Source organism: Notothenia rossii, assembly GCF_949606895.1.
Source record: "Notothenia rossii genome assembly, chromosome: 5".
Taxonomy (NCBI): domain Eukaryota; kingdom Metazoa; phylum Chordata; class Actinopteri; order Perciformes; family Nototheniidae; genus Notothenia; species Notothenia rossii.
In genome coordinates, this window is record NC_136903.1 from 7,272,329 (window position 1) to 7,300,261 (window position 27,933).

A 27,933-nucleotide genomic window follows, 5' to 3' on the forward strand; every position below is an offset into this window, starting at 1 on the left:
GGCCGACGATGAGCGTCGACACACCCTACTCAGATTGGTGTGTCCCACATATACACTATATAAAGGTCCCCTACCGTCGGGTCTTTTCAGCCGTACCGACACCTTTTCGGCCGAAAACCAGTCGGCCAAAGGCAGTCGGCGAAATAAATCACTGATTGGCTGTCCAGCTAGCGAATCAGTGCATGAGAAACGAAACGGAAGTGAGGGACCCAAACAAACTATTAAGAAGGCAAATCTGAGATCTCATTGAACTCCAGCTCTCGACACAGGTTGGGGAAAGCCCCATGAGCTTCTCGCTGTAGAGTGAAAACGGAACGCACACGCTATTTGTTGTTTGTTTATATTACGCAGTCTGTTCTTCTTCTCTCGGTTATCACGCAGTCTGTCTTCCGGTTGTTGCCTCTTTTGAATGACGAATACACACTACCGCCGCCTGCTGGTAAGGAGAGTTATTGCCACTCACGCATGGGCAGTTCCTACGTGCTTCTTGGCCGTCGGCTGAAGTCTTTGCGGTGTGTTCCAGTGCGACACATGGCCAAGACGCAGAGATGCGAGGCGACACAACAGTCGGGGTCGTCTGTGCCAGTTCTTTGTTGTCAGATTGGTGTGTCCCTCGAATGTTGAACAAGTCCTTAGTTTTATTGATTTATTAATATGGACAGAGTATTTTCTTCTATAGAAAGATGGCATGAATCTGTGCATTGCTGAACAACTATGCAAAGAAAAAACATCAAATTCAGATGACTTCAGACAAAGAAATCTCATGAAATGGGAACACTCCGTGATTTGGAGGAGAAATGTTTTCCTCGAGCCGCTGAACAGGAGCGTTTCCATGGAGAGGCTGGCAGGAGGAGCACATCTCGTCCTGCTGGCAACCAACAAGGCACCAGAAAAACAAAAACACAAAAAAACTCCCAACACTCACCGATCTGAACAGAGAGAACCTGAACTGAACTCAAGGAGAAAAACTTTAAGTGTCTAAGTTTAGAATAAACAAAGTGGTCATGGTTAGAGCAACACAGCATGAAGAACCAGGTTTCATAACTCGACATGTTCTCCTTCACTCATGCATGGAGACATTATGATGCAATATTTAATCAAATAACACGTAGGAGAAGAGGGGATTCCCACACACTGTTGTTTATCAGACCCCATTTACACGGGAATGCAAACGAACCTAATTCGAAATAAAAAAAAGTCTTCCGATACGGCTCAATAAACGTGTCCCTTCACACGAGACCGCTCGACCCGCTGGAGACGCTGTAGTACATATGCCCGGCCTGTAAGTGGCGCTGTACTTCCGCCACAAAATACACCAAAAGCAGCGAAGAAGACCCCTGAGCATGGTTGCCATGGTTGCCCTTCTGTTTATTCTCCGCTGTGGATTTAGCAACATGTAGTTCATGTAGTTCTTCATGTCCACTTGTTGCTGATGGTTGTGGTAGAGGAGTTGTAGATTTTGCACTAACATCTGTAGCATGGGCAGTGCTCAGGTGGTTTGATTTTTTTTTTTTTGGCGTGTGTGTCAATGAGTCAACACAAACTGCCACGATGACAGCAGTGAAGTTCGTTGTGTCGTTCTCGCTTGTTCTCTCTCTCTCTCTCTCTCTCTCTCTCTCTCTCTGTCTCTGTCTCTCTCTCCCCTTCTGCACAACATCAACAATGAGAGCCTTGTCGCGCTGCACATGTTCATTAGGATTCAGAATCCCTGCGGCAGCATCTCCTCACACCGAAACTCCAGAGAGGAAAACTCACAGAAGACCAATAAAATAGTTTATTACCAGTTGAACAGGATCCTCAGCTATTTATTAAAAAGGCTTGTTGCAGACTAAATGCAGCAGCAGAAGGGACGGGAGCTCCTTCACGATATTAAAGGAAAGTCATTACACAAAGAGGAAATTAGTAAATGTTTTTAAACGCACACAAACATCTGCAGGTGTCTTCAACGATAGCTTGACTTCTGAGCATTTTGTAGATACATGACAATATTTGTCTCTCCTAACTCTAGTCATATCCAGCAGAGAGGAGGTTATCTTTGTCCATGTGCTGAGTTACTTATCTATGACATGTTCTTCCTTGCATCACAAATCTATCATCCTCTATTTATAGTCACTGAACGCTTTACTCTTAAATGTTACTGCATGACTGAATACATCCACACTCAGCTGCCAGTTTATTAGGTATTTATCAACTCAATCTAATGCCAATATAACTTTCTGGCAAAAAAACGGTACGTTAAAAAAGATTGTAATGTCCAGTTTTTGTTGAGGTGTTAGAAACTAGAAACATCTCCAAGTAAAACACAATAGAGTTCACCAGCATCACAAATGAAAGCCCCCACATTATCATTAAGACGATCATCATCGTTTAAACTGATCACTAAGCCTTGATTTACAAATGACAAGATGTTGTTTTAAAGACTTGTAACTACAGAGTTAGCCTTAGATACGGGTCGCTAATTATCTAGCGAATGGGTGTTTGTTGTTTTGTAAAGAAGACCCTTTAGAAACCCTAACATTTATTAAAAGGTGAAGTGTTTGGATAGAAACAGATAGTCCTTAAATACTTGTAAGGGATTCAACCAAGCACCAAATGTGCGATGTGTGGGTGCAGCTGGTCGTTGTGAGGAGTGATCGTTGGTACTTCAGGGTCACAGAGCATCACTTGTGTCAGGGACGCTCCAGAAAACCTCAAAGAGCCGAGACCAACGTCATTACTGCCGCATCAACGGTCTGCATAGCGTGACTGAGCCTCTGTCCTCTGATCAGGTCAAACTGCAGTGTAGTGCTTTTTATTTTCCTGCTACTGGCACGTCAGGATCACACAAACACATGCAGCATCTAGCATTGCTTCTAGTGGGGGGAAAGAAGCTATACCACAACAAACATTGCATTTTAATACTGTAGTTGTTAAATATAAAAACGATTTTCTACGCTCAGGTTTCCAGGAGCAGACCCGTTTTTAGCTAAGAAGCAGTTTCCAGCCCATCCAGGAGGCTATTTACCTTAAGAAGTAGGAAAATCTACTCAATACAAGATACAACTTCATCTTCAAGTTGATCACATTCATTACTGATCACCACATCTGGAGGTATGAGGTCTCGCTGTAAAAGAAGGGGGATAAAACTAAATCAAATAATAATAATACTTAAATAATTAAAGGTAATTGAGCACTATAAGTGGACAGTGGAGTTATAATTTGCTATATTTCTCTTTGCATCTGGAGAGTGAAGTATAAAGTATCATAAAATGGAAAATTCACCACTGATTTCCACACACACACGTAACTCAGGGTTTTTTATATATTGCAATTTCTTTAGATTAGCAAACTCCATTCATGTGTAAAATAAGACTATGTCGTCTTCCTTGTTTTACACACACACACACACACACACACACACACACACACACACACACACACACACACACACACACACACACACACACACACACACACACACACACACACACACACACACACACACACACACACACACACACACACACACACACACACACACACACACACACACACACACACACACACACACACACACACACACACACACTTTCCTTGTGCGAGCGGGTGGAGTTTCCTGAGCGTTTGAATGCACTGACCGACGCCCTCTCTGGTCACCTCCACTCCAAAGGGAGGGTGGGACCGTTGTGTGTGTGTTGAGGGGGGGATAATGACATCTGCACATGAGGTCAAGTCTCTCTTCCTGAACGTAAATCCAGAATCCACATTTCCTCCAACTAAAGTTTCCCTTTAAGAGCGAGAGTTGAGTTTCACCTCTTAAATGTCAGTGAGCCTTTACAAACTACACTGTGCAGCCACATGTAGCTAAACACACTCATAATATATCATTCATTCTAGTGGAGATAGTTTCTAACGATATGCCAGGCTGAATTCATTTCATTGGCATAAAATGAGGCAAAAGACGTCTAGATTATATCCCTAAAAACATGAAGGCTTGTTTTTCCAATATTAAGTTCAGGGAAGTCAACATATAGTTAAATTACTATATGTATATTCGTGTGAAATGTAACGACCTTAAAATTACTTAAAGGGGAAAACAGGACACTATGTTAAAGTGTGTGTTGATGCGTCACTCAGAAATAATTTGCTATGTTGTTGGCTGTCAAACACGTTGTACAACTTTCTCTGAATAATGTTACTCCACTAGAGTTTTAAGAGCAAGGAAGTTATAGATAGCTTTAAATACACTTAGAAAAATCCGAAGTTGCTTAATCCCAACGTTTTGGACTGGATATCAGAGGCCTGTACTTCGAAGCTGTTTCAACATATCCTGGATATGTTTGAGTTGCCCGGTTTACCTAATCCAAAACAAACGCGCTCTCGCTAAACGGTCCTATGATGCTGGTTATCAATTCGTTAACTCAAGCCAGCCGTGCCCTATCTAGTTAGGTGCGCGTTCACATAAAAGGGGTGGTATCTGGAGCATTTGACCAATCAGAAACATGGACAAGCGTACTGACAGCGTCATACATACTTCTTACTCATTTTAATTAGACAAATATTAAGACGTTAAACTTTAAACATCCATGACTTAAACACTTTATCCAGGATAAAAGCCACATACAGCTGGTAACAGAAAAAGTGTTTGAATGCGTACATTAAGAGGTTTATGATATCACTGCCCCGTCTAAGACACGATCTGACTTTAATTACATTTGTCTCGAGTGTTTCGTCAACTTAATGTGTTGCTTAAAATAATACTTCTGCATACAGTATGTGACACTGTGAGTGTTGCACAGCCAGATACGGCTCAGCTGACTCAGATAATGAAATATATGATACATTATGATGTGATATGCCGCGGACTGTACATAATGTTACTCTGATCCGGTTACTTGTGTTGTGGCAGATATTTAAGTAAGCTTTCTTAACGCTAATGTTATAATAGTCAGATTGCTCTGAAGATGGGAGGTGATATTCTATAAATGTTCACGTTCACACAGTCGGTGATTTTTGCCGGCCGTCTTTCCTGCAACGGCAGCTTTTCTGTATTTCCTTTCTCCTGTAATATGACTTGATCGCTTTAAACTCCGCACACTGAGCTCTGATTGGTCAGCAGGCAGTGCTTTCACTGAGTTGATCTCTTAGCCTGCAACCTAACCTGCTCCGGACCAGGCTAGCCGTTCAGCATAAGTTACCATGGAGATCTAGCCTGCTAAGAAGTGAACCAGCGTCATAGGACCGGAAACCCAGAGTTTTCCCTGAAGTTAGCCGGCTAAGCGAAAATCCTGCTTCGTAGTACAGGCCTCTGCTCTCTGCATGTTTGAGGTTAAAAACAGCCCAACAAAGGAAAATGACACAACAACTGTTAACATCTCTCTGAGGGAAGTCTCATTGTGTGACAGGTTTATCACAAAGACCGACTCTGGACCTTAACCAAGGTCATACGCAGATTGTTGTTCCCTTTAGACGAGACAAATCCTCTGTAGGGAGTTTCAAACTGCAGACAGCTAATGTGATGGAAACATTTACAGATAAGACAGTCGGCTGGATTTGGGGGTTATTCAGAGGAGGCAAATAGTTCAGACGGAGCATAATAGGAGGATATACAAATATAACAGAAATCACCTCCCTATAATGGGACAACGAGTGTTCATAAAAGATACATTTGGAGATCAAAAGTTATAAAACCTTCAAGAGACACCCAACGAGGGAAATGGTTGTCATGCTAACAGCCAGTAGGATTCGCTAGTCTCAGCTCATGACATCACCAAAAAAAAAAAACCCAACTAGTTTCCACTTGTCATGATTCCCGGCTAAACAATCCTCCCCGCTCCATTCATGCAGTGACCCGTTATGACATCATCACAGAGGGTCAGACAGACAGACGAATGAGCTGACTCAGCGTTCAATAAAACAGTTTTGTGTATCTGTCAGAGGTCAGAGCTCAGCGCCGCACACTGACTGACGGACACGATGGAGTTCGTCACAGACACATTTCACTCATACTGCCCGTCCATCAATGAGCTCCTTTAGTCACCAGCGTCTTCACTGATTGGCTGTAACATGACACAACCAATAACATCTACATGGTGGACTCCCTGGCGTTTACAAAGTAACTGTTATTATGTTTTTCAAAGACAATTACTGTTAAAGCCCCTAGCTGTAAAGAAAGAAAGAAGAAGCAATCGCTGGAGGATTCAGATAGACTCAGGATCTATAGAGCACTGCAGTGTCCATGAAGATAAAGACATCTATACTGAGGCCTGAATTTGCTGTATTGTTGATGCTACAAGTTACTGCACCTGTGTACGGTACAACTCTGTTAAGTGCCTCCATAACCCAAAGCAGTCATCTGGTTGCATCTTAACATGTATTTAATTTAGTGTCTTAATAGTTAAAGGTCACCTATTGTGCAAAATCCACCTTTTCATGTCTCTTCTACATCAACATGTGTCTCCTCTTCTTCATGTCTCTTCTACATCAACATGTGTCTCCTCTTCTTCATGTCTCTTCTACATCAACATGTGTCTCCTCTTCTTCATGTCTCTTCTACATCAACATGTGTCCCCTCTTCTCCATGTCTCTTCTACATCAACATGTGTCCCCTCTTCTTCATGTCTCTTCTACATCAACATGTGTCCCCTCTTCTTCATGTCTCCTCTACATCAACATGTGTCCCCTCTTCTTCATGTCTCTTCTACATCAACATGTGTCCCCTCTTCTTCATGTCTCTTCTACATCAACATGTGTCCCCTCTTCTTCATGTCTCTTCTACATCAACATGTGTCCCCTCTTCTTCATGTCTCTTCTACATCAACATGTGTCCCCTCTTCTCCATGTCTCTTCTACATCAACATGTGTCCCTTCTTCTTCATGTCTCTTCTACATCTACATGTGTCCCCTCTTCTTCATGTCTCTTCTACATCAACATGTGTCTCCTCTTCTTCATGTGTCTTCTACATCAACATGTGTCCCCTCTTCTTCATGTCTCTTCTACATCTACATGTGTCCCCTCTTCTTCATGTCTCCTCTACATCAACATGTGTCCCCTCTTCTTCATGTCTCTTCTACATCAACATGTGTCCCCTCTTCTTCATGTCTCTTCTACATCAACATGTGTCCCCTCTTCTTCATGTCTCTTCTACATCAACATGTGTCCCCTCTTCTTCATGTCTCTTCTAAATCAACATGTGTCCCCTCTTCTTCATGTCTCTTCTAAATCAACATGTGTCCCCTCTTCTTCATGTCTCTTCTACATCAACATGTGTCCCCTCTTCTCCATGTCTCTTCTACATCAACATGTGTCCCTTCTTCTTCATGTCTCTTCTACATCTACATGTGTCCCCTCTTCTTCATGTCTCTTCTACATCAACATGTGTCTCCTCTTCTTCATGTGTCTTCTACATCAACATGTGTCCCCTCTTCTTCATGTCTCTTCTACATCTACATGTGTCCCCTCTTCTTCATGTCTCTTCTACATCAACATGTGTCCCTTCTTCTTCATGTCTCTTCTACATCTACATGTGTCCCCTCTTCTTCATGTCTCTTCTACATCAACATGTGTCCCCTCTTCTTCATGTCTCTTCTACATCAACATGTGTCTCCTCTTCTTCATGTCTCTTCTACATCAACATGTGTCCCCTCTTCTTCATGTCTCTTCTACATCAACATGTGTCCCCTCTTCTTCATGTCTCTTCTACATCAACATGTGTCCCCTCTTCTTCATGTCTCTTCTACATCAACATGTGTCCCCTCTTCTTCATGTCTCTTCTACATCAACATGTGTCCCCTCTTCTTCATGTCTCTTCTACATCAACATTTGTCCCCTCTTCTTCATGTCTCTTCTACATCAACATGTGTCCCCTCTTCTCCATGTCTCTTCTACATCAACATGTGTCCCCTCTTCTTCATGTCTCTTCTACATCAACATGTGTCCCCTCTTTTTCATGTCTCTTCTACATCAACATGTGTCCCCTCTTCTTCATGTCTCTTCTACATCAACATGTGTCCCCTCTTTTTCATGTCTCTTCGACATCAATATGTGTCCCCTCTGTGGAAAGAGACTCTGAAAGTTTCAGGAACAAAGATTCTCTCTCTTTTTGATCCATTTCTATAAAAACCTGTCTGAAAATGAGCTAATCAGATTTTGGCCACTTTATGATGTCATAACTATGTGTTATCTTGTGTAACCATTAGCCAATCAGCAACCAAGGTAACCCCCCCCTCCACCTTATCAACTGAATCTCCTCCTAGAGCACCATAGAGTTCTTTGTAACCAAATCTCTCTCTGAGGGGCGTGGGGAGGGGCTCCTTATTTTCATCTAAAGTAACAGACAGAGAATCAGCACTTTGGAAACTGGGCTGAAACAGAGGGGACTATGGGTAATGCTGCAATTATCCGTTTGGTGTTTCAGCCAATCAGAGACAGGCTCTGGATATATCTGAGACCTGTGATATATTGATGATAAACAGTATAGTAGGGGACCTTTAACTTGTATTTCACTGTACAATATTTAACCTTACATTCTGTTCTTCCACCTGCAGTATTTTATACAAATGTATCGTACCGTTTGATTTGCACTATTTTTATTGTATTATTATTTATTTTGTTGTTGTTACAGCCGCTGCCTTCCTGGGGCTGTTAAGGCTGTTAATCCTGTTTTTGTGTGTGTGTGTGTGTGTACACATGAGCGGCGCAGTTCTTCCGACGTCCCGCCCTCGCAACAACAAGTGTTGTGTTGGGAGACAGACGCCTCTAGCCTTGTGATACCTTACTCGTGGTGTTCATGCAATTAGCTCCCTTGCAACTAGTAGACTGCGTAGCAGAGTGCTAGGTAGTGTGTTGTGTTTCGTATTTGTGTAACTGTGCGTATAATTGTTAGCTTAGACCCAGGTGACTAGCACCTGTTGATCAGCTGCTAGTATTTGTGTAACATGTTAGCTTAGACCCAGGTGATTAGCACCTGTTGACCAGCTGCAGCTGTGTGTGTGCAGCCTTCCTCATTTCCATTTGTACCACGTGTAACGTGAGGTTTTGTTACTTTGTAACTCTCTTTTGGAGTCCTTTTTTGTTGATGGTTAGATCATCCGTTTGGTTCATTCTAGGCTGTTTGCCTGTCTTTGTTACCACCTACTGTAATAAAGCCACTTATAATTATACCAATTCCACTCTGGTCGTGTTATTTCCCTTTGGTTCCCCTAGCCCAATAGGGAACGTAACAGTTGTCCCGTGTCCTTTTGTGACCTAAGATTTTCATTGCCATGACTACACTGTACACATGATAATAAAACCCTTGAATCTTGAATGTATTTATTTTACATATTTTAGCAAGTTCTGATACTAAATTATATATAATGTCTTTCATTGCAAGAGTTATTTATTTGTTCAATTCTTCCCTAAGACTTCCCTATCTGTCCACTATTCACGGTTAAGTACTCTGTGAACGAGGTCTCCAGGGAGATGGGGGGTGGGTTAGTGATGTGGCTGCTATGATTGAACTGTGTATTCTGATGTGTCCTCTACCTGAGGCTCAGCTCTAGTGTCTTACTATGAGAACATTAGAATGACACATGGTCACCTGCATCCCATAAAGAATAACAACTATCCTCTTGGTTTCCAGCCCTGAATAGTGTCTGCAGAAAGCCCTCTGAGCCGGGTGAGACTTCAAAAAGTTGCATCTTTCAAATCCTACTGTTACCTTTCTGTTTTTGGAATCCTGATAACGTCTCATTGTCTCATTCTCCATATAAACAGATGAAGAGTCACACAGAGGTGACTCCCTGAACCTCAAAGAAACTTTCTTTGGCACATGGAGGAATTAAGTAATATCTCTCAATAGTGCAAACCTTGTTTCCCCAATTTCAGTGGCGTTCATTTATACTTAATCCCTTCTGGGGGAATCGTCCACTTCAACTGAATCATTTGAGATGCTAATGTCTTCAATCATGGGCATCATTAGCAGGCGGTTACATATTTCTATTTTCTGAAATATTTTGGACGGTGTATTTCTTGTGTCTTAGTTTCTTTTATGTACATTGCCTTGTTTTTTATTCTTCTGCAACGTAAACATTTCCCAATTGGGATCAATAAAGTACTTATCTTTCCATCTATCTATCTATCCATCTATCTATCTATCTATCCATCTATCGGTCTATCTATCCATCCATCTATTTATCCATCCATCCATCCATCCATCTATCTATCTATCCATCTATTTATTTATCTATCCATCTATCTCTCTATCTATCCATCTATCTATCCATCTATCTGTCTATCTATCCATCTATCTGTCTATCTATATATCCATCCATCTATTTATCCATCCATCCATCTATCTATCTATCCATCTATTTATTTATCTATCCATCTCTCTATCTATCTATCCATCTATCTATCCATCTATCCCTCTATATATCTCTGTATCCATCTATCTATCTATCCATCTATCTATCCATCTATCCATCTATATATCTCTGTATCCATCTATCTATCTATCCATCTATTTATCCATCTATCCAATATATCTGTATCGATCGATCTATCTATCCATCTCTCTCTCTATCTCTCTATCTATTTATCCATCCATCTATCCATCTATCTATCCATCCATCTCTCTATCTATCTATCCATCTATCTATCCATCCATCCGTCTATCCATCTATCCATCCATCCATCTATCTATCCATCTATATCTATCTATCTATTTATCCATCCATCCATTTATCCATTCATCTATATATTTCTGTATCCATCCATCTCTCTATCTATCTATCCATCTATCTATCCATCCATCCGTCTATCCATCTATCTATCCATCTATCTATCTATCCATCTATCTATCCATCTATCCATCTATCCGTGTCTCAGTTTGAACAGAAACAGAAGCAGTATCATGTGAATCGTGCCGTACCTTATCCAGGATGAACTTGTTCAGGTAGGGCATGTAACCCTGGGTGGAGACGGGACCCTCGTCATCGTCTTTAAAATGTTCCTCCAGAGCCACGGGGTCGTGTGGGATGTTCAGCACCGTGCACAGGTTGTGGGACAGCACCTGGAGACAACAACAATACAACATATATTGAATTGACTAAGATATCAAACAAACAATCTACACAATGTTCACATTTGAGAAGCTGGAACAAGACGTTTGGCAGCTTGCTGGACGACGTTTGTTATTTGATATTTTCTTGAATATCATTTACCTCCGTTATGTATTTGTTTGTTTATGTATTTGTTTATGTATTTGTTGTTCTTCCCACCCCTTTTCGGATGTGTAATTAAGTAGATCATTTGTTCATTTAGAGTCAGTCATATTTTTGTATATGAATTTGACACTGCTTCATTTTGTATTGTATAATAATTCTCATGTTACATTTTTGTATTATTGTTTTACACATTCGAAACAAATCAAACTATAATGATTATTAAATTATCAAAATGCGCTCCTAGAGAGTAGTTGTCTAGGTCGACTAAAGGATCTCGTCTGTAACGCTGAAGAAGCATTTACTAAAGATATTTCTGGTGTTTTATTTGAGGAACTGATTGTTTTCCAAGACACAGAGAATGAGGAAGACCTTGAAAAAGAACTCAAGTATCTCCATGTTTCACTCAATGCAGCAAAGGCTGAAAAGCCCTTTTTAAGGAGCAACCTCTACAGCTTGAGTTTGTAACGCTGGTTTCCTGTTCGAAACGTGTTCTAGCTGAAACTCTGCAACTTGCACTTATTTTCATTATTCAATCATTATTTTCTCGAGCAATTGTTTAGTCTCTTAAATACGAGGAAAAGATCAAGGGTTTTCCTACAAAATAGTAATTGTGTAAGACCAACAGTGTACACATCACAAAGTATTCAATTCATCATGAAACACACAAAAATAAATGAAGCTTAGCGTAAATTCTTTCAGGAAGACTGGTATACTTCAGGCCGCGGCTGCTTATAATCAGCTCATCACGGGCGATCTCTTTAACCTATCACATGTCACCTCATTCTCCAGCAGCCAATCACCGTGCTGCAGCCAAACTTTAAAATGGTTCTCCTCTCTCCTGCAGTCAGCTGTGATTTCAGGTCGTCTTGCTGCCGCCCGCCTTCTCCCCATCCACCTCCTTTCATCATATCCAGTGCCAGGAGAGCTAATCCAAAAACCTCATCACACCTCCCCTTCATCCCATCTCCTCATCAAATCCAGATCTTCAGCATCATCACCAGTGTCTAGACCCCGAGGGGTTCTCATATGCTCAAGGCTGCATTTCCCCCTTTAGATATATACGATTTCAGGATCGGGGTCTAATCGCCAAAGACTTAACCTTTATTATGTGACATGTGTCAATAAATGTTCTCGTACAAAATGAAGTCTCTCCTGATTGAAATGGTATTATTTGAGAAGCTGGAACCACATTTTTTGGCGACTTAATAAACAAACACTGAATAATGTTCTGTCTCTAAAGGATACACACAACACAGATGACTTCAAGAGGCAATTTAAAGGCCACTAAGAGCACCATGCATCTGATGAAGAAAAGTGGTATAATATATGTTCTGACTTTTAACAGAAAGCTTGTCTTATTGAGTAATAATCAAGATACAGCACATCCTAAAACAAAAGCATTTATCCCGCTTTTATCTAAGAAATACCACAAACCAACACTCAGACGTGTCGGTACGTTTCATTCTGTGAGGTCAAACTCAGACAAACTTTCTCAACCTCATCTTCCAGTCAATACATTTCGTGCTTTCCTGTATTTCCAAGACTTTCATCAACACTCAGATGAGTAATACAGATATTACAGTCAGAGAAAAGTTTCTCCTCTTTCAACACGATCTAGTTTTATGTGAAAAGTAGTCCAGTGCTGGGGTAACATAGTAAACTACAAATGTACCTTTTTAGATTCAGAGGCTACAAGTTTGACAGTTTATTTTGGAGACTTCTGAACAATGTGTGGCTGCCACTGAAATATGTGGGTGTGTCATTCAGTTGTAAACAAGTTCATGGTTACACACAGGATAATGAACTTGTTTGGTTAGGATTTATTCTCTGACACTTACCCATTTAACTCTGACGGACAACATATAGAAAATCATCAAGCTAATCTTTGATACAAATATAATTATAACAAGTCTAATGATATAATACACAGTTACAGTATCATGGTGTACAAATAGGAGCCATTTTCTGTTAGTAGAACTTACGTCTAACACTTTCCATTATTATACTTGCCTACGTTGAAACCTTTTCAAATTATTTTTACAGTATAGTATTGGTACTTTTTTCTCAATCAAAGTATATGAAAAAGATGTTGACTACTTTACATTATATTGCATTTAGCTGAGGCTTTTATCCAAAGCGATTTACAATAAATTAATTCGACCAGGAAGATACAAACTTGAGGAAAACAGAATTATATCAGTACATCAGGTTTCATAGAGCTAAAACATTTCAAGAGCTACTCAACTGGCTTTAGATAAGCCAGTCCTACTTGTCTTATCTTATCATGTTATTAATTAACAACTTGACCAGACCTCAAATAAAAGTCACTTTAGGACTCCATGTTTGTAGTCTTATGGTCAAAAACAGAAGCGCTATGTTGTGAAACTCCTAATCTAATCATGAAGTATTTTAATAACGCTGATATGTGCTTTTTTGTGTCTTCTCTGAAGTGGCAGGTTCCATCAGTGAGGACAGGTGCGTCTCGGTGCACGCGCAGCTGTGTTTTCCACGAGGAGGAAACGCTCGAATAAAAGCAACTTAAAGTGTTTCACGTAGGCTACAGTTTGTTCTTAACATTGGGAGAGTTTCCTGCTCGGCCAAATTCCATCACACTGCCCCATAAAGATGCGCAAAGTAAAAGTAGAGTTACCTTCAGCTGAGATTTGGACACTTTCCCGCTTTTGTCCACATCCAGAGCTGTGAACGCGTGCCAGATGGACCTGAGCAGCTCGTCCCGTAGCGCCATGCTGAAGGAAAGGTAAAATAATCTCCTCTTCTGCTCCTTCTCTCTTTCTCTGTGGCTGTGTGTGAAACTCTGCTCGCTTCCTCTATGAACTTCAGCTGGACTGGATGAGGAAAAGTCACATGACGCTGTCTGTCTGAGATTCAGAGAAGAGCTGCAGCACCGCGCAGCGAGGGAACAACAAACACCATCATATCTGTTTCATTAATACCATCATAACTATCTGAGTTTCATTAACACCACAGATGGCAAAAGTACACACGTCCTTTACTCAACTAGAAGTACTGATACTCGTGTTTAAAAATACTCTGATAAAAGTAGAAGTACTGACTAAACTTCTTTACTCAAGTAAAAGTAAAGAAGTATGGGCTTTGAAATGTACACAAGTAAAAAGTACCCATAACTACCAGCTGTTATATCATTATAATGTGTTAATGTTATGGTGTTCAAATGTTTAGAATTATTCAAAAATAATCCAGTTAAAAAACCTCGGTGAACTGTATCTGTTAAACTTGGCATTCACACCAGCCTTGTATAGTCCGGTTGAATCGAGCCCTTGTGCGTTTACCCGCTTGGTGCGGTTCGTTTGGGATTATGTGAACGCAGTCCGACCGCTTGCAAGTGAACTCTGGAGCGGTTCATCGCTGGTGTGAACCTTTACAGACTATGGTGTGAACGCAGTCCGCACCAAAGCATAGGAAGCGTAGTATTTACGCGTCACAAGAACGCGGATGTATTCAAAATCGTTATGTGTTTTAATGTTTTATTATCGCACGTTGTCTATTGTGGTGTAGTGTGAATGCGACCTAACAAGTCATGTTTACATTTGACTCGAGGAACATTAAATCCTTTTAATTACTTAAGAGATTGCTTTGTAAAATAAGGCCTGAATATATGACATTTTTAGTAAGTCTTTATGTCATGTGTTTGTTGCATAATTTGACTGTTTCAATATTTTTGAATATTTTCCATCATGGTGTATGGTGACTTTTAAACATGTTTTCTTTATATGTTTGACCTATAACTGTAAACTATGACCTTTTTAAAACATACTCGACTATGAATTGTATTTTTCAGCATACTATAACTTTTTAATCAAACATTTGACATACTTTACTTTTTCAGAATATTTTAAACATAATAGGACTTTTCTAACATTTGACATGCTTTACTTCGACTTTTTACACATTAATTTTTCAGAATTATTCAACATACTGTTCTATAATTTTTCCACCACACTGTGTTTTCCGACTTTATTTTTCTCAACATACTATACCACATTATTTTCAAAGCATACTATACCATTAGGATTATGTTCATATATAAACAGGCTTATTGACACAGTATACGATGACTAACATTAACAATATTTCTTCAGATCTTTTCCATGTACTTTACTCTATACATATTTATACACTATATTTTTGACATCCTGTTATTTGTCTTTTTTTAAACATAGTATGCTAATTGCATGACATACCAAGACTATTTTTAGACATACCATGAGTAATTCCAATAACTTATCTAGGACCTTTTAAGACTTACCTATAGTTTGATTTTCAATGTAAAGCCTCTAATGAATTGCATCGCAGCTCAAAAAACACACCTTTACATATTACAGATTTCCATTGATTGCCAAGTAAAGACCCTTCAACACACAACACAAAGTGAAGAAGGTGAGCATTTATTTAGAGAACATATGTACAAGGTTACAACAACAGAAACATTGTTTTGTGTTAGAACAATGAGGAATACTTTTCTTAACAGTAATTAAAGACGAGCAGTGAGGAAAGTAAAAACAGAACAAATGAGAACGTAGAGAACAGGACGATGATTGTTCTAATGCTACGGGCAGGGCGGAAGCACCAACAAACGGCACATAAACACTTTAACATCACAAGTGAGCTCATGTGGCATGATCCATTCTCCATCCGATTGCAATAAATTGGGGGCGAAACGGACTCCTGCTACTTCAAAACTAAGAGCCAATGACCTCTATAACGATCCAACCCTGACACACACAAAACATCAATAGCAGCAGTATTTTTTATTCTTTTTAAACAAAGAAAGTGTGGCAAGTGTTCCAGATGTTGCCTCCAAAGTGTTCCATTACAAACACAGACATCCTCAGACCCTCAGCATCAGGCGTTCGACAGGCAGTAAGGTGCGCACGGAAACGAGTACATTCACACTGAAGAGCGGGCGCTTCGGCTTGTTCGAGGGATGTGCAAGGAAAGAGAAACGAAGAGAGAGCCTGACGTTGATTAGAGGAAGGAATGAGTGGGGAAAAGGTGAAGTGGCTACCTTGAGTTTCTGCCGTTAAGACAGCGGGTCAAATTCAGACCCAGCTGCATCTCAATATCTGATTAAGAGGTCCATGAGGCTTTCACTTAGTCTCAGCAGAGGGTGGAGAGGGTGGAAAAGGTAAAGTAGCTTCCTTTAAGGGGTAATGTTTCCTTTCTCCTAAGTCTATTGGGAAACAAAGGCTGAGCTATGTTGAGAGTTTATGAAGTTCTACAGCTGACACAGGTCTCCATGGAAAGGAAACTAAAGAGAGACAGATCCACTCAAACAGGGTCCTTCCTTCCTTCCTTCCTTCCTTCCTTCCTTCCTTCCTTCCTTCCTTCCTTCCTTCCTTCCTCCCTCCCTCCCTCCCTAAAGTTGATATTTTTCTGCAGACGACAGACGGTCCGTGGGCTGGATTCCAAACCCGGGAACAAGTGAGCTACGTTGGCGCTGCATCTGAATTATTTCTGATTTAAAAAAAGGTCCATGAGCCTTTGTGCCTGACTCCCTGCTCAGTAGATGGTGAGGCTGACGGAGCGGTTCATTTTCTTTCCGATGAGTCTGGAGGTTCGGGGCGCCGGATGCACCGTGGAGCGCGTCAGGATCCGGTCGCCCGATAACACTTTTTCCTCCGCTGCAGCTCGCGCCTGCTGAGCCTTCTTCAGCTCTCTGAGGAGGAGAGAGATGTTCAGTTAGTGATGAGGACACGAGGAGTTTCTTTGACTTAACTAGGACCACAAATATCACTATATTTATCATGAAAGATAAACCTGTTTAAAACCGCAATGAAATTCAGTCTTCAATTTATTTAAAGTTTTCCCATCCATCATAAATGTGTATCTCCTCAAAGTGTTTCCTTTGCCGCTCTGACTCACTTCTGCAGCAAAGCGTTCTTGAACTTCTCGGCGTTGAGCTCGACTCTCAGCTGGTCGGCGCTCATCCTGGCGGCGGTGAGCAGCACCGGGTGTTTGATGAGCTCCGAGGTGGAGGGCCGTCTGCTCGTGTCGGGGTGGATCATCAGCTGCAGGACAAGAGAACATATGAGATTAGGAAGTGGAAGTAAAAAGGTGATATTAAGGTGTTTCATTTAAAATGTTAAAAGGTGTCCATTATCATGAGGACGGGGACAACCGCTTGAAATTAGCAATGTTGGCTAAAGCTGCCCCATTTACTGTTTATTTGTGACAGTTAATTAATGGGGACTGTCCACGACACACAAATAAACTAACATGATTATCAACTTTAAAAACACATTCTATAAATGCTATTTTAATTCTGAAATATATTGACTGTTTATTTCTGTTTCTTAGTTTCTCTTATGTACATTGCCTTTTTTATGCTGCTGCAACGCAAACATTTCCCAAATTGGGATCAATAAAAGTACTTGTCTACCTACCCACCTACGTCTACCTACCTACGTCTACCTACCTACGTCTACCTACCTACCTACCTACCTACCTAATCAACATGCAGACACAGAGTGGAGGCAAAGCATAGAAACACAAGATGAATGTGTGCAGACTCTTACCTTTAGCAGACTGAGGAAGTCTGGAGAAAGTACTTGTGGGATGTTGGGGAGTTTTCCCTGTCGGATCTCGTGCCATTTGTCTCCGTTGGTGGGAAGCGGCTCGGCTCCCGACGCGCTGACGACGGTCAGAGCCAGAGCAAATATGTCCGCTTTCGTCAACTTACTGTAGTCCTGCCAACGATAAAGAGGAGGAGAGTTATCGACACTCAAAAGATTGACTTGATGAAAAGATAAAAGGCAGTTTTTGAAGATGACAAACCTCTTGTAAGACTTCGTTGGCGAGGTACCTGCTGTCCCCTTCCTCCACCTGAGGGTTGTTCACTCGGGTCACATGACCGAGATCACCTGGAGAGAGAGAGAGAACCGATTAGAGTCATGACAATGATAACATTTAAGAACAACGTGATGAGAAATTCAACCTTTTATCAACCCCTCTAACAAAAGTGTATCCTTCCCACAAAGTATAACGGATTCAATTCAATTCAATTTACAAAAGTACCGTAATTTTCGGACTATAAGCCGCGCCTTTTTCCCTATTTTTCGACGCTGCGGTTTATATAACGGTGCGGCTAATCTATGGATTTTTACAGCTAACGGCCAACACCTTTAACTCTATGGGCTCTATGGCCGGTCCGCGGACCCCCACCTTTAAGCGGCGGGTTCCAGCAGGAAAAGCTGGAGGCCGGAAAAGAGTGAGACAGGTAGCGTGCAAAAGTAAAAGTGGAACCGAGAGTGGTATGCCGCTGCTGCGGCTTATATTCAGGTGCGGCTTATAGTCCAAAAATTACGGTACTATTGATTTATAGAACATCTACTTGCTCCCCCCCCCACTAATTTCCAATAACACACATTCCTCATGTCTATATTTGAACTAAACTATAAATACGGTATTTCTACTAAATGTACCTCATTAGTGTATCATAATTACTGACCTGTAAAAATGTGTTTACCGTAATTTTGGGACTATAAGGCGCACCTGAATATAAGCCGCAGCAGCTAAATTGAATGATGTGTACATATATAAGCCGCACTGGACTATAAGCCGCAGGTGTTTTCATGTTTCATTACCATATGTAAGGGTTCGTGCACAGAGGGGATTGTCGGGAAAGAGATGGCTGTTTGAGGAAGCTCCCATTTATTAACATTTCAACAAACAAGTTGCATATTTGCATAACGTATTCAAGTGTTAGCATTTAGTGCAATAGTAGCTACAGAACATGTGCTGTGTAAACTGTACTGTATCACATAGCGTTTCAGACACACAAACTTTTCAACTTTCAAACTTAAACGGTGCGCTCCCAGCGCACGTACCGGCAGTGATCTACAGCAGTGGTTTTCAACCAGTGGTACGGGGACAAACTGTCTCGCTCTCGTAATGTCTGTCTGTCTTGCTCTCGTTCTGTCTCTCGTACCACTCTCGGTTCCACTTTTACTTTTGCGCGCTACATGTCTCACTCTTTTCCGGCCTCCAGCTTTTCCTGCTGGAGCCCGCCGCTTAAAGGTGGGGGGCGCGGACCGGCCATAGAGCCCATAGAGTTAAAGGTGGTGGACTGTAACCTGTAAAATCCATAGATTTAGGAGGTCCCCTAGTGGCCGTTAGCTGTACAAATCCATAGATTAGCCGCACCGTTATATAAACCGCAGCGTCGAAAAATGGGAAAAAAGGAGCGGCTTATAGTCCGAAAATTACGGTACTTTTTAAATGTCTTCAACCTGTACTTCATAATCACACATTAGTGGAAGCATCTTACCTATTTTGTAGACGACGCTGGTCATTCCCTCTTCATCATCACAGTCATCGCAGCTCGACACAGTCTTCCGCGAAATAAAGATGTTGCCTAAAACAAACACGTTTATCTTTGACATTAGTTTCAGACCAAAGAATGTCATCAAAAATACAGACTAGTGCAATAAAAATGGCGGGAATCAAAATATGTGTTAGGCAAAAAAAAAAATCGGCATATCAAGGTTTGTGCCGGCCACGCGCGCTGTGAGGGGCGGGGCTGACACACAGCCAGGTGAGGACACTCCGCGTGCACGTGCAGCAGCGTAGCAGCCAAATTAATAATATAGCGACAAGCGGGAGACAACGTGTGACTTACTCGCGGGGAATTTAAAGTGAAATGGAATTGGTTACAAAAGCTAACTACACATCTCGATTCTCCGGTGTGGCAGTATTTTGGATTCAAGCCAAATCAACGAGGCGAACCTACGGACTTGAATGAGCCGGGCGGTGTGTCGCATTTGTTTAAAAAAGGTAGCGACATAAGCAGGCAATACCACGCATTTTAAACCACCTAAAACACAACCACCCCATTCCGTTTTTCCAGCTCTAGCGAACACGGCAGCTGGAGATGGAGAGCCCCCGCCTTCCCGACAGTTTACAATAAAAGATGCATTTGCCCGACAATGCAAACATGTTGGTGTTCCTTGCTCGAAAACTTTGAAAAACAGATTTGGATATGGCCTGTTGAGGCATCTGAGTCTTTGACAGTGGACTGTACACATGACTGTTGTTTTAAGGAGGGTTTTTTTTGCTTGTGAGATAATGTGTGCTCATATTTATTTATTTATATATAAATAATATATATATTATATTATATATATATTATATATATATAAATAATATATATATAAATAATATATATATATATATATATAGAGACAGAGAGCTATGTTTTCCAGCCCGACTAATTTATTGTTTTGATTGTGTGTGATTTAATTAATTATAATTTAATTAATTAGTTAATTTTATTTATTATATATAATTTATATATTTTAATATTATTTCACATTTCATTTGCAATGTTGAATGTTCAATAAAAAGTTATGTTTGAAAGGATGTACTTGAATTATTATTATATATTATCATTATGTCAGTGGTCTAAAATGGTCTTAATTTATCGTTTAATTTATCGTTCAACAAAATTAATTATCGTGACAGGCCTACTGTCATGTGCACATAGAGGGGAAGTCCCTCCCTTTCCGGGGGACCTCCATGGGACCTTACTGGGACTGCTGCTAGTGGAGCCTCGCAGCAGTCTGCTTTCTGCACCACAATCTGGTGCTGCTGAATTGGGACTACTAAATGAGTGAGACTCAAATAACATAAGTTCAGAACAAGTTTTAGTAGTTTTTATTTTTACTTAATTTACTTTACTCAGGGTCAGAGAGGAAACCAGTTTTAAGATGTTGAAAAGTTCATTAAACATAAAAAGGCATTTCAAAAAGGAGTTGTGTTATTCTACATTTTGACACCAAGATTTTCTGATTTTACTGCAAATGTATATCGGTTCCAAATATCAGTTATCGGTCTCCTTGATTACTAATAATCGGTATCGGCCTTGAAAAAGCCATATCGGTCGATCCCTAGTATTTTCCATTAGTCTTATATTTAAACAGTTTTACGATAAACTGTAACTTTTTTGATATGGAAATTATTTTTTAAATTGACAAACATCATATGTATAATTCTAGGCACAATTCAAACGGGATCGAGAGATAATGTTTCTCTCTCCAATGACTTCAATACATAATTTTTCTGAAATAAGGTCCCATGGGTCAGAAGTAGATGGGCGGGACTTCGCCTCTCTATAGCTACAGTGTAGTTTAAATCTCAGGTCACAGGCTCCTCCTCCAACAGTGCAGCACATAAAACAGATACAAGTAAATACAATAAAATAAAATAAAAATATAATAGAAACTGTGCAAAATAGTCTATACACAGTAGTTGGAACATTGATATATACGAGTTGCAAACAGATGAATGTTATGTAAATATAATGTTATATAAAGCCTACTTTTCACCACCATTAGTATAATCTAAACCAGGGGTCACCAACCTTTTTTAGGACGAGGGCTACTTTCAAAAAATAAAAACAAGTCGGGGGCTACTTTTACTCCTCTTTTTTTTGTTTTTTGCAGTGTATATATTTAGCACATTTTAACATTATTATATGCTTACCTTTAACCTTTGTGTGCTGTTTGGGTCTGTGGGACCCGTTTTCAGTGTTTACTAAAACAACATGTATGCAATTTAATTATTTTAACCTGCTTTATTTTTGGGGGGGGGGGGGGCCTCACATCCTCCAGGGGAATTTTTTTTTAAATGTTGAAGTGAAATGCATCAATCTGGACCACAAAATGAATTGATGGATATAGCTCTCTACACTCATATGAAAGGGAGTTGTATACTTTTCAATAATCCAAACATCTTTAGGATATGATCACAACCAATAACAAATCATTTCAACTTGTTTATTCTTATCTTATGTTACTTAGTTAGCATTCTATTTTTTCATTTATGCATATTTGACTAATCACTCCCCTTTTAAACTGTTTTTTTTAAGGAAATTACGCCATGTGTATGTGTGCGTCAAGTGCAATAAATATATATGCAAGTTGCAACACACACACAGTAAAACTCTGCCCCTCATGTGTGGTATCGGCTGGCATGATAGGCTGTTCAATGGGGCTGATGTGTAGATTCTGCCAGAAGGAAAATCAGCGGGGAGGTGCCACATTGCTTTTCTTCCCTACTGCAACGCTGGTCCCGCAAATCAAGCCACAACGTGATTGGTCGATATTCATTGTGGGGGTGGGGGGAGGAGGGGTGTTAGATAGATATAGAGTTGTAGTAAGTAGATAGGGTTCGCTATGATTGAGGTTTCGTTTATGCATAGGGTAGGTTCTTTTAATTACATTTCCTTTTTTGTTGTGTGTATTTTATACATTTTGGATTTGCTTGGCGAGATATTTTTAGAACATGCCCGGCGGGCGACTCAAGTTGCCCATGCGGGCGACTAAGTGCCCGCGGGCACCGTGTTGGCTACCCCTGATCTAAACTCTAAAGTACTCACTGGGCTTGATGTCCATGTGCACCAGCGTGGTGGAGTGGATGTATTTGAGTCCCCGTGTGACCTGCAGCAGCAGATCCTTCAGCTCCAGCTCCGTCAGGTAGCTCAGCCTCCTGTAGTTTTCAGAGATGGCGTCGGACAGCGTTCCTCCGTTGCAGTACTCGTTCTGGATCAGCATGTGGTCGTCCTCCGCCCAGGCCGAGTAATATCGAACCACGTGGGGGTGCTGACCCAGAACAGCGTGAGCGTAGACTTCCCGCAGAGCGTTCTGTCTGCAAGGAGGAGAGAGCCGGAGGGTTTTAATTAAAAAGGAACATCTGGAGAACGCTTTGAAGTTAAAATGGAGGGAAATAAATTGGGTCTAGACTCTTTAGTTTTCATCCATTGCTCTGAAATGCTTGTGGAAGATGAGATAGCTTACTTAAAAAAAGGTTAAAAAGGTGTCAAATGCAAAACATTAAAGTTGTAAATATTTTCTATCAATAACAGACTTTGAACGCGTGTTGTAATTCAAACTCAAGCATCCTAAGGAATACAAAAGAATACCAGGTCTGTTTGCATAAGAGTTGTTTTGCTTGTTTTTCCACTGATTTCCTTTCCGATTCAACATCATCCAGAAGCAGCAAATTCAAATGTTGGCAATAAAACTACTAACGATGTGAATGTGTAAATATGCAAAAGGTCTCAGATGACTTTGGGTGCATCACGTCCTCTTTAATGTTGATTGTCTTTGTTCCATGGTAATCTCCATGTTTGCAAAGTGAACTTACTCGTCTATGGATCCTGCCAGAGGCTTCTTGGATCTCTTGATGGCGTAGATGCAGCCGTCGAGTCTCTTCACACATTTGAACACGGCTCCGAACTCTCCACAGCCGATCTTCTCCAGCTCCAGGAACTCTGAGACGTACCGAGACATCATGTTGCTCTCCATCATGGTGATCCTCTGAGAGAACAAAGAAAACACATGTATTTAACATCAACGTGTCCAATATGTCACGAGAGACATTTAGAATGGGACTCAATGCCACAAACGAAAGAAGTTGTAGCGCTAAAACAAAGTTCAAGAAAAAACTTCCTGCAGAATGCAAAAAGTGCCGGATGAAGAGAAATAAATGAACTTATTCCCAACTATAAATGTGTCCTTTACTATATATATATATATATATATATATATATATATAATTAAAATCACATAATCTTTTTAATATGGCTTTTGATTTGGATTAACTTTCAATTCTCACTAGTGTTCATGTTTTACTGTATTTTCTTTCTGTTTTAAAAAAATAAACATTTTCACTGTAGATGTTTTATCTTGCTCTGTAGAGTGCCACAGTGACTCGTCCTAAAACCCGGAAGTAAACTCCTTCCGGTTCCTTCGACAAAAAAAGCAATGCAATTTCTCCATAGGATTTAGGAAAATAGCTGGAGATAAGGTCTGTGGTTGAGACACATTTAAGAGATGGATCACGTTTTGTTCAGCCGGAAAATCTCCACATGTCTATCCTACTTTTATAATTTTCTAATCATAAATCTAGTCGCCAGAAGCAAAATGCTAACGTTATGCTACAAACGAACTACAGCAGGGTCGCTGCTTCAACGTCAGGCCAACTTAAGATCCATATTCAAAACTACAGATTCAAAATGGTACAAGTTGAAGCGTTTGTTTGAACAGTTTGCAGGAGGGAGGTACTTGCTTTCAAGCAGAACACGGGGGAAAACAAACTTTACGTGTTTACGTGTTTGGTGTAATGACGTACAGCGGCCTCGACAACTTCTGTAGTCCTATTCAGCCACTTAGTAACAACCATCGTTTTTCAGACCAGTCAACTCTTCAGAAATCACCAGTGGGGTCACTGCTGATGGATTTAATGTCGTAGAACAAAACGTGATCCATCTCTTCAATGTGTCTCAACCACAGACCTTATTTCCGGATATTTTCCAAAATCCAGTGGCAAAAAGATACGTTTTCAGTCTGTAAATCCTTAATTATACGAAATAATTACCTTTGATGGTGGCAATAATTCCTCCTCTCCCTCACCGTCGCTCGCCTCCATGTCTTCTCCACAGGAGCTGAAAGATAAAAGACAATAGAGGTGTTGTTAGCATTCATTCCAGCAGGGGGCAGCAGTGAGGGGGTGGGGTGGGGGCTTCAGGAGCACATGGCGAGTTGAGAAGTAACCATGAGGCCTTGATTTCCAGCCAAAACCCCCTGGCCTCATAACGGCTCAAACGTATCTGGTTATAACAATGGCTTGGATCTGAGAAGCAGATAATACGGTAAACGGGTTCAGCTCGACGGCAACAGGTTTTACTGAAACTGTAAATAATAGTTATTTAACCAAAAACAACCAGGAAATGTGAAACCAAAATATTATGGACTGCAGCTGGTCAACTCCCCTCCGCCATTTGGAAAACAAACTATCAGTTTGTCATAAGGGTTTGTTACACCTTTGCTTAAGTCAAAATCATGCATATTTTAAGCATTCCAACGTGCATTTGCAAACTTTAAAACGCATCTAAACATGTGGTAAGTTACTTTTAATTTAGTTACACTTATTATTGCACTTCCCCATTAACTTTAAATGTGTGTTAAAGTGCGTTTGACCTCCAAAACTATGCTTCGTGGCAGTATTTTAAAGAAGAGTGGCCCATTAAAGCATAACAACAAACTTTTAAAAGTGCATTTCCTGTTTGTAAGTACACCTAGCATCCTATAACATGGAATGTATTTAAAACTTCAAGCCAGGCACGTAGTTAATGATTTCCAGCCCCTATAAGAGCCGAGCTGTGTTTTGTGATACACGTCCCTCTAAAGTCGACAGGTATTTTCTAACAAAACTCACTCATTCCAGTGCGCTCTCTTCCTGTTCCTCTGCTGTGTGGCGGACTGTATGAGCAGGGAGTCGGGGGTGAAAGGGTTAAAGTTGACCAGAGGCGTCTGCTGTCTCCTGTTGCTGTCTGAGAGAGACTTTCCTGAAGGCTCCACATTCTTGAACAGGGCGACTCTCCGACTGGACGACCCCGACCCGGCGCTCCTGGCTTTGGAAAGCAAACTCTGCAAACAAATTAAAAAGAGACTGACAGATTTAGTGCTTTGGTAATTACTTCAAGAGCAGGGGAGAGGAAAACTGCAGATATACATATTCAAACTTTTGTAAAAGGAAGTCTTGTGAAGCTAAGTCGAAGTGTGTGTTGTATATTAGGGGGGAAAAGGTAAAAGGAAGTTAATATTCCTACTTGATTTTTGGTAAATGTACTACTGCTAATGTTGTGTTCCCTGAAGCAACTGGTTATGTGTATGCATTAGAAAGGGTCAGAACAACGTGTTACTAATCCTGGTTGACAGTTTATGTTTGGTGGTTCTGAAATGAAGATTAGTAAATGTGGTGCTTAAAATGTAAATGTTGCGTAATCGGGAAGAAAAACATGTCCAGGCTAAAAACTCCATGTCACCAAATGATCTGGCAGAGTACATTATGTAAGAGCTCAGTTACACATTAACTGGTGAACCACATAGCACAATTATTCCAAGGAATTCAAAAAAAAATAGATGACCTGGTTGGTTTGTGTAAGATTTGTTTTGCTTGTTCTTCTATCCCATTTAACACATGAAATGATCTAGTAGCAGCCAAATCAACATGCAAACACACTAAGAGGAAAAATGTTACTCCATAAATCATTGTGTAAGCTGACATAACTTGCCTGAAAAGGTTAAAAGCGTGTCGAATTCAAACATTAAAGTTCTATATATGAGTTTATCAATAACAAGCTTTGAAACACGTGTTGTAATTCAAATTCAAGCATCATAAGGAATTCAAAAAAAAAGACCAGGTCTTTTTGCATAAGAGTTGTTTTACTTGTTTTTCCACTGATTCCCTTTCGTATTCAACACATGCCGTGATCCAGAAGCAAGATATTCAAATGTTCAAACACATTTAGAGGATAACATGTGCTCTAAATGCTGTTTAGAGGAGTTATGCAAGATCATAACTTAACCTAAAGAAGTCCAAAGGGTGTCAAATGCTAACATTTAAGTGATTTCTTAATAATCTTAACGACACTTACTATTTGATCAATAACAGGCTTTTTACATACGTATAAGAGCTCTTCCAACACCATAAGGCTGTGGTAGTTTTCAAAAACAAAATCAAATTGTCTCTCTGAAACTTGCTTTATTTCTGGATCTAAAAGACCACTCACTTAGATATACATTTATATGAAAACTAGTGTTATCACAGCATACGAAAGGCTACCTTTGGTGTGTGCGGAGTGTCAAAGAGTCTGAGTTTTCTGAAGGTTTTGTGTGGAGGTGTGTCGGGGCAGTCGGGGATCGGAGAGCTGGATGCTTCCCCGTCGTCCTGCACGTATGACCGGTCCGGGGAGCCTCCGTACAGCCGGGAGGACTTCCTTGGAGAAGGGGAGCAGCGGGCGAAGATCACGCTGCTTGGGGAACGGAGGTGAGAGGGGGATCCGAAGCTCTCCTCGTCCCACAGCTCCACCTCGTCGTCCCCGCAGGACTGGTTCAGGGGGCTGCTGCTGCCCTCCAGGCGCTTATCCACCGTGTCCCGTCGCACTGGCATCGGGGAATCCATCTCCGTGAAGCCGGACTCCCCCCCGGTGCTGTTGTTTACGTCCTCTATGGACTCATCCTCCCCATCGCTGGAGGTAAACTGTAGTTTCTGTCGGATTGGCAGAGTTTTAGGAGCCAGAGATCCGTGTCGATGGCGAGTGTAGCTCGACATTTTTATTTTCAGGATTTAAACCCCGGCGACGTCGACGGGAAAATCCCCCGGTTGAACACCCGCTACTGATTAAGTAGCCAAAACACACAGGGAACTTCCAACTACCTTAATGTAAAGGTATCGAGTGGAAAAAAACGTGTTCGAAAGCGACCGTTAACACTTTAAAAGTCCGTTAGCATCCCAGGAAAAGTTAGCTTGTTTGCTAACTCCAACACGCCCCTCCAACTGCGAGAAATGGAGTCGGCTAGCTAGTAGTCACCGTCCCGAAGAAAGTAAAAACAAACAGAAACTACCCGGTCAAGTCGGGTATCGGTATCCGTCACTCCTCGATGTCTCGCAGACACAGAAATAGGTCTTCAATAAAACCAAATCAATGTTGACAGAAAAAAAGTTTGAATGAGTCAAGAAGAACTAGGCGGCTCTTCCCATCACGCGCGTGGCAAAGGACTTCCCGCGACCGTTGGTCACATGCTCCGCAACAGCCAATCAGAGATCTCCTCGGATATTTGAAAGATGGGCGTTCCAGAGAGGTCTCGGGAAGGGTTACGTCATCGGTAGAACAGCAGCGTAATGGCGCGAAACACCGCGTTC

General features: G+C 41.0%; 2 protein-coding genes across 2 annotated transcripts in view; both read right to left on the reverse strand.

The window, feature by feature from the left end:
* LOC307041273 (switch-associated protein 70-like) overlaps positions 1-14,046 on the reverse strand; it is a gene marked incomplete at its 3' end in the record, with an annotated part of 18,503 nt that extends 4,457 nt beyond the window's left edge. The window contains exons 1-2 of the mRNA XM_079684581.1: positions 13,838-14,046; positions 10,893-11,033 (exon numbers count right to left, since the gene is read on the reverse strand). Of these exons, the coding sequence (XP_079540707.1) occupies positions 10,893-11,033; positions 13,838-13,933 (237 nt within the window). The 5' untranslated portion in view covers positions 13,934-14,046. The remainder of the gene's footprint in view (positions 1-10,892; positions 11,034-13,837) is intronic.
* A 1,547-nt stretch (positions 14,047-15,593) lies between these two features.
* Positions 15,594-27,807, reverse strand: wee1 (WEE1 G2 checkpoint kinase). The gene is made up of 10 exons (XM_079683200.1): positions 26,854-27,807; positions 25,444-25,655; positions 24,604-24,670; positions 23,371-23,543; positions 22,604-22,872; positions 19,496-19,582; positions 18,004-18,089; positions 17,745-17,915; positions 17,092-17,237; positions 15,594-16,885 (listed from the first exon to the last, which is right to left on the reverse strand). Exons 1-10 carry the CDS (start codon positions 27,340-27,342, stop codon positions 16,729-16,731), a joined length of 1,857 nt encoding a protein of 618 aa, XP_079539326.1. The 5' UTR covers positions 27,343-27,807; the 3' UTR covers positions 15,594-16,728.
* Between the last annotated feature and the right edge of the window lie 126 nt (positions 27,808-27,933).

Excerpts from the sequence above, each read along its gene's own strand:
- wee1 (XM_079683200.1), bottom strand. The coding sequence starts at position 27,342 with ATGTCGAGCTACACTCGCCATCGACACGGATCTCTGGCTCCTAAAACT. Across the intron at positions 25,656-26,853 it reads ACACTCCGCACACACCAAAG|AGTTTGCTTTCCAAAGCCAG; the intron begins GTAGCCTTTCGT and ends ATTTGTTTGCAG. Across the intron at positions 16,886-17,091 it reads AAGAACGCTTTGCTGCAGAA|AGAGCTGAAGAAGGCTCAGC; the intron begins GTGAGTCAGAGC and ends TCTCCTCCTCAG.